At 36.6% G+C, this 14,578-nt stretch overlaps 1 protein-coding gene across 1 annotated transcript in view; it reads left to right on the forward strand.

Moving 5' to 3' along the window:
- The window catches only part of ppm1e (protein phosphatase, Mg2+/Mn2+ dependent, 1E), a 52,897-nt gene that overhangs the window by 31,516 nt on the left and 6,803 nt on the right, over positions 1–14,578 (forward strand). The window contains exons 2-6 of the mRNA XM_055208197.2: positions 5,881–6,002; positions 8,809–9,008; positions 11,702–11,890; positions 12,034–12,177; positions 12,886–12,979. Coding sequence (XP_055064172.1) covers positions 5,881–6,002; positions 8,809–9,008; positions 11,702–11,890; positions 12,034–12,177; positions 12,886–12,979 — 749 coding nt within the window. The remainder of the gene's footprint in view (positions 1–5,880; positions 6,003–8,808; positions 9,009–11,701; positions 11,891–12,033; positions 12,178–12,885; positions 12,980–14,578) is intronic.

Here is a 14,578-nt window from a genome sequence, read left to right on the forward strand (position 1 = left end):
TGCAATTTTCTATGCAATATTTCCCCTTGGTAACTTTCAATAGCAGGGGACTATTTATAAGGCAGTGCGCAATATCATTGCGCCTCCTGCAGCCATGTTATGGCAGCAAAGTTTTTGATTATTACGCCAGAATGAGAGTATAGTTCCTAGCCATATCTGCATAGAAAATCACAACTTTTAATTTTCCATCTGTCTTAGTACGCAATCTAACTACAAAATAGTTTTAAATAAATATATAAATCAAAACGCTTTGGTTATTTTTAGCGCGATGCTAATGGTCTAATCAGATTCAATGGATTATGCTAAGCTATGCTAAAAGTGGAAGTGCCAGACCCGGAGATCGGCTGAATGGATTCCAAAACGTTAAAAATCAAATGTTTAACTCTGGGAGAGCTGGAAAATGAGCATACTTTCAATGTGTCCCTTTAACCTTTGTAATAAATGATACTTCAATATGATGGTACACCGCAATCTCTGATAATGCCTGAGCAGCCACTGATGGCTCAACTAGAGCAAATCTCAAAGGAGGAGCTGTGTGTGAACAGGAAAATCCTCTGTCTCTCACACCACACACATACGCAAGTGATGTTGAGCGTTTGAGGGGTCTTATAGTCAAGGGCGACTGGAAGTTAATGCAGATGGAGAAGCCCCCTTGAGATCTGTGTGTGTGAAATGCTTTTGCAATAGTAGCTGGGTTACATGCAAACCAAGCTACACTGCAGTAAAGAAACGCTTTGGACACACATTTATTCAAACATTGAAAAGATTGTCAGGTAATGGTTCTGGATGCTGATTGGTCAGTTTAGTGGTGCTGAAAAACATTACCCAGCTAAAGTTATTTTTTGTGTTTTCTACATAAATTCATCGTACATCATGTAAAGAATGTTATGTGAAAATATAACCTTGATATCTTGAGGTCATGTCAGTGATTGAAGTCAAACTTTGATGCTCATAATTCTTTTAAAACTACATGTTGGATTTCACAGCCATGGTCACATATAGTAACATACTTATAATAATTTTTCCTAATTAAATATTTTAATTTTTCCTATCTATCCAGCCTAATCTAAAACATGCATGATATCAATGCCAAGCCATTTTTGTTCAACTCTTTTTGGCTTCACATGACATCTTACTAGAGAGACGTCACATGCTCTGTGCCTCAAAGTCTGGAGATGAAGAAAGATGTGTATTTTTTGTAACTTGGTTGAGAGGACAAAAAAGGCACTTTGGTAATCCTCATTCCTTTGCAGTGCTGTCTCCTATTGGCTCAATTTAGGTGTGCTGGAGAGCTTTAGCCAATCAGAATTTCCCACCTCGGCACCCCTCCCCTTCAGGTAGTGACGCCTGCATGCGTGTGTTCAGATGAAGGGACAAGAGAAAGAGAGAGAGCTGAGGATTTCTATGAATGGAAATGCGGAGGTGGATCCTAGAATTTGATGGCTATTGGCGTGTCATATATTTCTATCTTATTTCTTTCTATATTTATGTGTCCCCTCCTCAGGCCATCAGTTTCCACCCATCACAACTCACTGTCACGGTTTTATCCCTTATTATCACCATCTTCCTGTAATGGTGGACCGTAATACATACTGCAGTCATTGCCACACATATAAGATGCATGATTTAAAATCTATTGAATTATAAATATTAAGTTCAATTGTATGGATTGAGAGGTGGCTAGACAGATAGATAAATGGATGTATGGATGGCTAGATGGACTGGCGGACAGATAGACAGACAGACAGATATATACTATAGATATATAGATAGACGGATGGATGGATGATTATTTCTTTTAATACTTCTACAAAGTAATTTTTTATCCGCTTTCTCATGTCTCTTCTCAAACTGTTCATTTAGAGCAGAGCGTCATTGAGGTGTCCTTCAGAATGCTCCACTTTCCTTTACCCTCCTGTCTGCGGGCCTGATAACACACCGTGTGTGCGCGTGTGTGAAAGAGAGACTTTGAGATTGCTCTTATTTCTAATATCTAACATGTTTTCTGGCATGAGGGCGGATGGAGGATGTTCGCCTCACTACAGCATCTCTCGCCACGGCAACCCATCATCATGCCGCAGCCCACGTTGAGCAAGCAGCATGGCGCTGCTGTCAAGGTTGTCATGGTTACGTAGCAGCGTCAGATGTCAGCGTTATACAGCCTCATGTTGCTATGGCCACCAGAGAAGGGTGGTGAAGCAGTGATGTGTGAGAACTACACATGCATGTGAATTTTTAACATGGCTGCTTTGTAGAGTAATTTTTCGATACGTTTCAAAAATTAACCTATTATTCATCTTTTCATAATAAGTATATTGCAAAATAATGATCATATATAATTGTTTCTCAGTCTCTTTAATAGAATACATCCAGAAAATACAGGAAATGTGTATATAGTATTAAAAACTGTATAAAATGTAAACTGATGTGTCAAGTTTTTAGTGGTAAACTTCCCTTTCATTTGAGAAATAGCGGGAAACTGCATCTCCTCTTAAACCTTAAAAAAAACGAAATCCTGATTTCTAATTTTAAAGAAATGTGTCTTTTTACTTCTGCTCAAAAACGCTCAAGATGTGTTTAGTGCCAAGAGAGGTCACACTAAACACTTACAAAATTTTGTCCTGAAAATTTAATTTTTTGTACATATTTCTTGTTTTTTCTTTTTGTATCTTAATAAAATAGATAGAAAAATAAATATGGATGAACATTAAAACTTCTAAATCAACTGGTGGTGATGGCCTAAGACTTTTGCACGGTACTGTATACAGGATTCATAAAACGGTTTACCAGAAACAAAATAAAGAGTATTTAGATTGAAATTAAATCAAAGCCTTATGACCTTTATTATCTTAATTTATGAAAAAACCTTTTATAAAGCATTACAGACAATCATTCATAAACAGAACATGTCATAATAAATGTTTTCTGGATTAGGACATCACATTATTGGATTGGTTTGTTATCCGCTCCCATCAGGACACAGCTGAGGCTATTAATTCAACAGAATGTTGGCAAGCGTTGCTTAAGCCCCTCACAGACACAGAATGGATGGAAATGGCACATTGACACAAACATTCAGAAGGCATATTTATTCATAGAGATAAATTTGTTCTGCTTTCCAGATAATTGTATCCACTTAGATTCAGAACCCTTTTGTCCTTGTTTTTGTCCGATTTTATGCACAGACCTTAATTAAATATTTAAAACATGTTTTTTTGTTTGTTTATTTTAGCAATTACAGCTACAAGATTTGCCATCCATTGATTATATACAACAACCAACAGGCATACAAATACAGTATGTGTCAAAATTAAGTGCTGAACTACATCTACAATTTTAAAGGGATAGTTCACCCAAAAATAAATATTCTGTCATCATTTACTCACCCACAAAGGAAAGATATTTTTAGCAACGTTTGTAACCAAACCATTTTTGAGCACCATTGACTTCCATGGTATTTTTTCCTACTATGGAAATCAATGGTGCTTCTGTTTCCTGCTTTATTACAACTATCCAGTGTTGGGGAAAGTTACTTTTAAAAGTAATGCATTACAATATTAAGTTACTCCCCCAAAAAGTAACTAATTGTGTTACTGAGTTCATATTCATGGAAATTAATACTTAAAGTATGTTACTTTTAAGTTACTTTTAAGTTACTTTTGCGTTACTTTTTCTTACTTGGCTGAGGCTTGATCTCTTTCAGGCCTTGCAGGTGTTATTAATGACTGAGAAATTCTGCATTCAGAAATTGCATATTTCCATCGCAAAAATGTCAAGCTTTGGTCTGCCATCTCGGTTTCTGACTCACTGTTCTCGCTCAGATGCGCACACATATAGTGCGGGATTCGACGTGACTATGTTTAGTTTAATTATGTAGTACATTATTTTTTTATCAAATTAATTCAACTAAAAAGTAACTTGCATTACTTTTTTATAAAAGTAACTCAAATATTAATGCGTACACTTTTAAAGTAATGCGTTACTTTACTTGTTACTTCAGAAAAGTAATATTATTACATAATGCACGTTACTTATAATGCGTTACCCCCAACACTGCAAATATCTTCCTTTTGTGTTAAAAAAAAAACAAATCAATTTATACAGGTTTGTAACAACAATAGGTTGAGAAAACGATAAGGTGCTAAATTATGCAATTGAAAACATGTTTGGCTGTGAACCGGAAGTTAATATCGACTTAACTTCCATGTTGTAACGTATTTCCGAGTGAACTGGAATATCACGCAAAGGAAAAAGTGTCCGTGGCTTGTGTTTTTCACTGTGCTTTGATTAGAAAAAAAAGTAGAGTAGGGGATTCAAGTTTCTTTAGTCTATGAAAAGTTTGAAAAAGAAATGTCTCTTTGACTGAATGGTTCTGTTGGGAATCAAAAATGATTCTTTCATGGTTCACTGCTTTTGTAGCATCTTTATTTTTAAGACTGCAAGACTGTAAGTTTTGGGGTAAACATCACCAATTTGTACGCCTGCCATTCAAGCACTACACATCTTTCTCACATTTTTTTCTTCAAATTTGATTTTGCCTTCAGCCACCAAAAATCACTCACATATCTGTTCTTCACATTGCATTTTTCCAAACAAGATGATTCTTATTGTTTACTTACAACATAATACATCATAATGTAAACTGTCGGATAAATGTTTTTTAATCCTTATTGTAAAACACATTTTGAGTTGTTTTAAATGGGAGATCCCTACTCTTTGAATAATAATCCCACAATTATCCCTCATAAGATCCTCTTATGGGGATGTCAGGCTTGTGTTTAAGTGCCGACTCTTGATTTCGTAATGTGTTGTTTTTATTTTCTGTTATACAAGAGGGTCTTGCCTCTCAGCGCAGTAGAGTGCTGGGGTGGATTTGGTTCATTGGAGTTTTAAAGTGGCTCTCTTCAATCTCTGAAACCATTAGAGCAACCAGTCCTAAAAATAAGGTTCAAAGAATACCACGTTTTAAAACTTGAAAATAAAATGTAGCTTTCCACCTTGGTACCTCGCCTTAGGTTACTAATAAATAATATATTTTCATCCACAAAAGTTGCAACGTATATTTTAAAGAATATTTGTCTAGTTTGTATGCTAAGCAGTTGAAAAATGTGTCTTTTTTATAGTTTGACAGATGTGATTACAACTGTGCTTGTATGTAAAAGAACAAGTAGTGTGAAAATCCTTTAAAATTATCTTTCTTAAGAATAACAGATTGTTATTTCATTGACAAAGGATATAATTTTAAAGGTGCAGTGTGTAAATTTTAGCGCCATCTAGTGGTGAGGTTGGGAATTGCAACCAACGGCTCAGTCCACTGCTCACATGTCTTGCTTTTAAAACACATAGAGAAGCTACGGTAGCTGCCACTGGACAAACATGTCATCATTGGAGACAACTTAGTAAAAAAGTTTGTCCGTTAAGGGCTTCTGTAGAAACATGGCTGCACAAAATGGCGGCTTCCATGTAAGGGGACCCTCTGTGCATGTAGATAAAACGTCTCTTATCTAAGGCAATAAACACATAACGGTTCATTATGAAAGGTCTTTATACACCCCTGATAATTTAGTTTTGTGTATTATTTTGCATTTCTGTCAAGAGATCCTTCTAAAAATTACACACTGCACCTTTAATATCTGGGTGTACTATTGTTATCATTTTTTTTTACCGACATTGGGATGATTTCTGTGCATGATGAAAGTTTTTTATGTTTTGACCGTATGTAATGCTCCTGCCTCCCACTTATCATCTCAAACTTCAATTATTTCTCTGTACTGCTATTAAAAAGAAACTTGAAGGGATAATAAAATCTAATATAGATAGTGCTCTTTTGCATAACGTTTTTTTATTATCTAAACCTCTATCTCTTTTTCTCTTTCACAGTAATTGCCCTTTCTCCTTGGCTGCAGCCCTGGCCCGTGGTACGGCTGATAGCATCCTGCAAAGCGATCTTTCAGTGTACCATCTCAACAAGAGCGTAGAGGACGGGACCGAAACATTGCCTCGTGAGTACTCCATTAAATTACTGATCTAAATGAACAACACTACAGTCCATTACAGATGACTTAAAGGATTAGTCCATTTTCTTAAAAAAATCCAGATAATTTACTCACCACCATGTCGTCCAAAATATTGATGTCTTTCTTTGTTCAGTCGAGAAGAAATTATGTTTTTTGAGGAAAACATTCCAGGATTTTTCTCATTTTAATTAACTTTAATGGACCCCAATACTTAACAGTTTTAATGCAGTTTAAAATTGCAGCTTCAAAGGACTTTAAACGATCCCAAACGAGCCATAAAGGTCTTATCTAGTGAAACGATTGTCATTTTTGGGAAGAAAAAAAAAATATGCACATTTAAACCATAACTTCTCTTCTTCCTCCGGCTGTGTGACGCGCCAGCGCCACCTCACGTAATTGCATAATGCCGTGGAAAGGTCACGTGTTACATATATAAACGCACATTTGCGGATAATTTTAAACAATAAACTGACACAAAGACATTAATTAGTATCATTCCACATACAACAATGTCGAAACGGTCCTCTTTCTCCACACTTGTAAACACTGGGGCGTAGTTCGATACGTCATCTGTGACCTCTTGACGTGATAATGTATTAAGTGAGGTCGTGCTGGCGCGTCACAGGACCAGAGGAAGACGAGAAGTTGTGGTTTAAAATTGCATATTTTTAATTTTTCTTGCCAAAAAATGACAATCATTTCGCTAGATAAGACCCTTATGCCTCGTTTGGGATCGTTAGAGTCATTTGAAGCTGCATTAAAACTGCAATTTTAAACTGCATTAATACTGTTAAGTATTGGGGTCCATTAAAGTCCATTAAAATGAGAAAAATCCTGTAATGTTTTCCTCAAAAAACATAATTTCATCTTGACTGAACAAAGAAAGACATCAACATTTTGGATGACATGGTGGTGAGTAAATTATCTAGATTTTTTTTAAAAATTGACTAATCCTTTAAGGTCAGAACAGCATGGCCACTCAAAACCAGTATAACCAGCTGGTTTAAGATGATACCAGTTTTTTGTGCTTTATTTATTACTGCTGACCCAAAGGATGACTGAAGTCATGGAGTGGCAATATTGCTGGGGAACGTGATAGAAGTTTTACATTTTGTGCACTTTGCAGATGCTTATATTCAAAACAACTTACAGTGCATTCAGGTTAAACTGTACATTTTACCAGTATGTGTGTTTTTTGGGATCGAACCCATAACCTTTTGCTCTGTAATGCAATGCTCTACCATTTGTGCAATGGGAACGTTTAAACTTCACATAATATTTGATCTGAATGTAGGCCATTCTGCACAATTTTACGCCTTCTATTGAACTGCAAATGTAGGTCGCTTGCTAACTTAACTGTGGCCTGAATTGCTTTCTTATCTTTCCATATTCAAAATGAAACAGCAGAGGAATTTGAGGTGGGGGAACGTCTGCAAATGCGACAGACAGCTTGTTTGGAAAGTCAGAGCTCACATCTACAGTACTATTAAGGGGTTTAATAGCTGTATTCAAATGGGGATCACTGTTTGAGCGTATTCAAAGATTCTATCACATTTGAACGTCTGACACTTTTATGTTATGATATTGTGTCTTATCTTATTCATTTTCTCTCACATTTAGACTTTTTCTCTTGTATGTAAAATGCTAAAATGTCAAGATGCACATTAATATATTGTCTATGAATGTGCACATAGGCTATGTGCGTGTATACACATATCCTCCACTTTGTCAAGTCTGGCCTTCCTCAGGCAGTACAATCAACTGAGATTTTTTTATTTTATGAGGTACATTACGGTCCTTTAGACAAATATAACACATCCCAGTAGGCAGAAAGTGCATTCGCTTTAAGTCATAACTGTGGGAACGCCTGGCATCGCGCCACTGTACGCTGGGCATCAGACAGACGTCTGTCTCAGGGCAAAGGCAGGACATTGTTCACCAGCACAGCCCTGAGATAGCAGATTAAATTTAGACACTGCCCGTGGAGACGACACAGGGAAGGAAAGCGACTGTCTTAAAGAATAAGAGATGAGCAAAGAGCTTATAATATCTGCTTTTACAACCATCAAACTATCTAAATGGTCTCTTCATCCACACAATACCAAAATACGTCTGTTAAAAGCAGCAGTATGGTGGGAATAATGGACCGAAAGGAAAAGGAAAATGCTGTGCGTTAGACAATCTGGGAGTTTACCAAGAGTTTTGGCATCTTTACAAAAACACAATTGCCTATCGCTTACTTAATGAGTTTGAAAAAGTAATACCGCAATAACAACAGCATAAAAATTTCAATCAGAATTATTATTTCAACAACATAACTAGACACTAATATACAGTACTTGAATTCAGATTATTAAAAAAACAACAAAGCTTTTTTAAGAAGTGGGTATGTAAAGGAAGAGGACATATTCTGAAAGACTAGAGGCTTCACAGATCGAAGTAACGTCAGACTATTCCCATAGAGACCAGAGCTGGAACAATCCCATCATCAGTCACCTTCCTCCCATCTCTCTCTCTTTCTCTCTCTCTCTCGGTTGGCAGATGGCCTCTTTTGCTCACTGCCCTCAATTCTGAATCCCACTTCCATTGCATTTAATCACTCTTCTTTCCAATATGATATTAAAGTCAAATCTGTTTGGCTTGCAAATGCAAAACGCATCTGGTGCGTGTGTGTTTTTCCAGTGTCGTGACATAAGAAACAATGTCCGCTTTGTGATAAATCAAACCAGCTCAGCGTGTTTGTGTTTGCATGTGTGCTGCAACATGTAACATGTTATTTTTCCCTCGGCAGAGATTGATTCGGTGAAGCTAGCGCGGTTGGTCTATAATAAGCTGTGTGAGACATGCTGCCATTGGCTCAAGGAATTCCCGTATCGCCGGCGCCACTTGCCGTACTACGAGACCTCCATCCACGCCATCAAAAACATGCGACGCAAGATGGAGGACAAACACATGGTCATTCCCGATTTCAACACGCTCTTCAATTTACAGGTATGACTTTGAATTAAAGTTAAACATTTGATTTTTACCATTCAGCTGATTTCCGGGGCTGGCCGTACCACTTTTAGCATAGCTTAGCATAATCCATTAAATCCGATTAGACCATTAGCATCATGCTAAAAAAATAAGCAAAGAGTTTCAATATTTTTCCTATTTAAAACTTGACTCTTCTGTAGTTACATTGTGTACTAAGACCGACGGAAAATTAAAAGTTGGGATTTTTCTAGGCCGATATGGCTAGGAACTATACTCTCATTCTGCCATAATAATCAAGGACTTTGCTGCGGTAACATGGCTGCAGCAAGCGTAGTGATATTACGCACTGCCCGAAAATAGTGCCCTTTGTTACTTTCTATAGCAGAGGACTATTAGACTATTAGGTGCTGCATAATATCATTACTGCGTAACTACAGTCTACAGAAGAGTTTTAAATAGGAAAAATATCGAAACTCTTTGGTTATTTTTTAGTGCGATGCTAATGGTCTAATCAGATTCAATGAATTATGCTAAGCTATGCTAAAAATGGTACCGCCAGACCCGGAGATCAGCTGAATGGATTAACTTTTACTATTTACTACCTTCTACCCTTTCAATGCCCTCCAAACACGTCAGCAAACCTAAAGACGCAAAATGGGATAGTCAGTGATGTGGGCAATAAGGATAAAAAGTGATGAAGAATCTGTTGCAAGCCAGATTCAAACACATAACTTCCAAGTGAGCACCTATACTAAGTGCGGCTAAATATGACACAGCCAACAGCTCATAAACACAAAGGCTGCCAACACAAAATGATAATTTTTCATCCATCCGGGTTCCCACGGGTCATGGAATTTCTGGAATATCATGGAATTTTAAAAAGTGTAATCCAGACATTGAAAGTCAGGGAATTTTTTTTTATGAAATATCAGGGATTTTGTTTGTCGCTTTAAATTTTAGTTCCTGCTTGTTAAGTTGTGACATAAGGAATGCCGTTTCTGGGTCCAAGCTTCCACTGATTTCAGGTGAAACTACAAGTTTATTGGTATTGTTTATCCATTTCACGCATTTAATCTAATTTTTTTTTAATTCACGATGTATACTACATCAATGCTCACGGCATATCAGACATAGGTCATTAAAATTCATCTTCTTAGTCTGTGAAAATCAGAAAAAAGTCAGTGAATTTGACATTTGGCTTCGAGTGGGAGCTTTTTATTTGTTGATTTCCGCTTACTACAGTACGCCCAAACAAGCAGCTTTCACAAATGTATGGGAACCACAGACATAGTAGTAGATTAAGCACCAATACTCTTACTATCACTTTCCATTATAGAAGATTTATGTTGATATCAGCATCCCTGAAGAAACAACATCATGTAATTTCCTTCCTGATTGTCACTGTGATTTCCGCTGGAAAGCAGTAAGTGTACACAGATTCGCTGTCTCGCATCTAGATGATACATACAAGATGAGAGAAGACACTGTGGCATATCTGTCCACTGTAGCATGAAATAGACCCACTGTGGGCAAAAGTCCATTTGGATGGGAGTATCCTCCATCAATATGCTCCTCTTTATCACGCTTTACTCATAGGGTGGTCCTACTGTATATCTGCCATCAATGACAGATGTTTGTTGATGAATGCTGGGCATCTCTGGAGAGCACCAGCATCCCTTTTCTTTAAGCAAAAAGACTACTTCCAACCTTAAGTGGACATAATTCACTGTTTTAATACAAATTAATATATGGATTTGGCAGATGCTTTTATCTTATCAAATGTCTCTGATATGCTGACAATGCTGATTGGTTGATGGCGTACCCTCTATTCATGGTTATGGAGATCTTGTAGCTCATCTAATAGAGCATGGCACTGGCAAAGGTCTTGGGTTTGATTCTCAGGAAAACACGCATGTTCTATGATGTCATCGGTGTTGGTGCCATGACATAATTTTCTTGCTGTGTTAATTGCATAGCTTTTAAAGATTCTGCGATTGGCAGAAAAAAGATGGCAACAAGCAGTACAATCAATTAAATAAATAAATATGTTTCCCCAGGTATTAAAGGCCAGCTCGGACCAAAACCAGGACCAAAACCATTTAAAATTGCATGCGCAGTACAGACAACTTTGTTGATTATAATGAGAGCAATTTCATTTTGTCTAGTGTAGAAACAGTGTCACACTAATGGAAGCTCAGGGAGTCGGCTGTAATGAAATCCTTTATACCAGTGAAAGCTTATCCCATTTGACCAGCCCTGATGTGGAACTAAGCCATTTAATAATTCTTAAGCTGCTGATAATTAAAACAGATCGAGAGGGGAAATGAACATTTGATTTGCATACATTTCTTATGTATGATATTTCATTTAGCTGTGTTGACTGCGATTTATTAAAGAAGCGGATACGGATACTGAGAGAGTCTTTTAAGGATTTATTTCAATTAAGAATAGATTGATGGATAAGAGCTTTTAAGGGGCAGTAAGCTATATAACTGTAAATGTATTTCAGTGACTGTCTGTATTAAAATATATATATTTTATGGGATGCATCTACAGTAATGTGATTCATTAATATGTGACCATCAATAAACAAAATCGATAGGTGCAACTGTTGACCAATCAGAATAAACCGAACAAACTGTTTTATATACAACGCTTGCATTATTGCAGTATGCCTTATTATAGCTAACAGAAAGTTGGTGTTTTAGGACCAGGAGGAGCAGGCGTTTTTTGCCGTGTTTGATGGTCACGGCGGGGTGGATGCCGCCATCTACGCCGCCAACCACCTGCATGTGAACCTGGTCAGACAAGAAATGTTCAGTCAGGACCCGGGAGAAGCCTTGTGGCACGCCTTCAAACTGACAGATGAACGATTTGTACAGAAGGCATCACGAGAGGTGAGTTTTTACCCTACAAGCTATGCTACATTTTGATGTTTTTCATTTTTAGTTTGTCTTTTTGCATTACGTTTAGTCAATATTACACAATGATATTTATATGCATCCATACTTCTGTGTCTGTCTGTCTGTCTGTCTAACAGAACCTGCGCTGTGGTACCACCGGGGTGGTGACATTTCTGAGGGGTCACACACTGTACGTAGCCTGGCTCGGAGATTCACAGGTCATGATGGTCAGGCGAGGTCAACCAGTGGAGCTGATGAAACCACACAAACCAGATAGAGAGGTAAGATTTGATCAAAGCAAATAAAGTTAGACAATGTTATATGAGTTATACATGTGAGATGTAGATCAATTTACTCGTGCAGGTATGGTTTAAAAATATGCGTGTGCTTTCTTTCTTTAAAATAAATGCCGCTTGCTTAAATTTTATCTAATGCAGAGTGACCCTCATTTTTAGTGCAATACACAAGTCACGTGACAGTAAATCTGTTAATGCAGTGGTTCTCAAACTGGGGTCCGGGGCCCCCAGAGGGGCCGCGAGATGGTGCCAGGGGGGCCCCAGTTTTATGACATTTTATAAAATACATTCATTTATCATGAATTCTGTGTAATTAAACCTAAAAAGAAATAAGTCTACTAACCAACAGCACTACTTTGTATAACTTAATATGTTTTGATTAATTAAAATGTTAAATTTTAGAACAGTTTTTTGTCATATATTTTCTTTGGGGGGGCCGCGAAGGATTGCACTGTACACAAGGGGGGCCGCACGCGGAAAAAGTTTGAGAACCACTGTGTTAATGTACATAGGACACATTTCATGCTTTGAGCAGACTGCTTTAAGTCAAGTCACATTTATTTCTATATACTATTATTATATAGTATATTTAATAAAACACATAGTATTATTGCAAATTTTATACAAATGATTCACTGTAATAGAGACATAATAATAGAGTGTGTTTATTGTGTTTATGTTTGTTGTGTATAGGATGAGAAGAAGCGGATTGAGGCTCTGGGCGGTTGTGTGATCTGGTTTGGCACATGGAGAGTCAATGGAAGCCTGTCGGTGTCAAGGGCCATCGGTATGGGAATATTCAAATAGAGCTGTCAATCATTTTAAAATAAAATTAATAGCATCAATTATAAGTACTTGGAGATTAATCAGTCCAGTTATTTTTAATTAATCCTATAAAGAAGTATTAACTGGGAACAGCTTGTATTGTGAAGGTTGTATTTGTTCACATTAGTCAATGCATTAGCTGTCATGAACTAACAATGAACAATACTTCTGTATTTTGTTAATCTTAGTTCATGTTAATTTCAGTGTTAATAATAGGGGAGTACCTGGGCAAAAGTAACGTGGGACGAAAGTAACAAAGCGATTTTCTCCGAGCCCTGATTGCATCCCAAACTATGACAGCATATTTAGCACACATAAAATAAAAGTAAATCGAGTTTAAATGTGAGGAGATCCTGACGGGATGAACTGTCGAAAAAATGTTTTATTCTTAAAAATTTAAGTTTGTACTGTTGGTTGCTTTTGAAACATTTGATAAAACTGAAATTTAAAATAATAATGTATTTTCATTATTTTTACAAAGATAAATGACAAAATAAGTTTGCAGTTACATATAGGTCATAGTCATGCATATTTACTAAAAACAAGTGTAACACAATAATCTTGTTTTGCTGTGTTACTTTTAACCTGCAGTCAGGGTCAAAAGTAACAATTCACTACTTATGTTTAAAGTGAAATTATACTGAAGTCATTTTAAATTTGTTCAAAATTCCACCTGGTATTGATAGACCACACTTGTGTGTTATTGACCATAGCAAAACATTTTTTGAAAAATAGTACTTTCGCCCCCACTCTCCCCTACTTTTTTGTTTAATCAAAAGTTGTAACTGTTAACATTAGTAAATGCTCAATGAACTAACAAGAACAATTGTATTGAAATTATATTACACCAGCTGGGTTTCCATCACCCTGATTTTATGCGTGTTTGGATGTGTCGCATAAGAAACGAATGATGAAAACGGCACATTTCGAATAAAAATCCTTTAATTTGCAAAAATATCATAACGTATTTGATGAATAAATAATGATGTAGCGAACATTAAATCCACAAGACTGATCGTCTAGCTGTTACCGCTGTCGTTATCTTTACCATATATTAGGCTCAACATCGTCGCAATGCCCTTTCTGCTAGTGCCTGCATCAAAAATTCTGCATTCCTTCTTCTGTGCACAACATTCAGTTTGGCAATTACAAGCTGCAATGCTAGTAATTTAATAACTTGCCCAATTGTAACTAAAACAGTCCTTTCTCCATTTTCTAAGGTTACCAATACCAGCCTTATTCGCTCAAACAACTTGATGGAAACACACCTAATTCGCATTTGTCTGTTTTTCTTTTTTTGTGAATTTTGAAAAGATTCGCTTTACGTTTGGGTAGAAACCCCTACCAGATCATTTGAAAAGAGTATTGTGTAATTTTTTTATTAAATAGATATGAAACAGCAGCTTTAAAAGTCAATCTATACTTTTTTTTATCATTGTCTATGCCTGGACTACACAGAAATTCATATACATTACATATAAGTGAAACTAAAGCATTACTTTAAACCACTATACTAGTTCAAAGCTTATTTATTTAGGGCATCAGGTGTACACGCCAAACA

This window comes from Misgurnus anguillicaudatus, chromosome 12, assembly GCF_027580225.2.
Source record: "Misgurnus anguillicaudatus chromosome 12, ASM2758022v2, whole genome shotgun sequence".
NCBI lineage: Eukaryota > Metazoa > Chordata > Actinopteri > Cypriniformes > Cobitidae > Misgurnus > Misgurnus anguillicaudatus.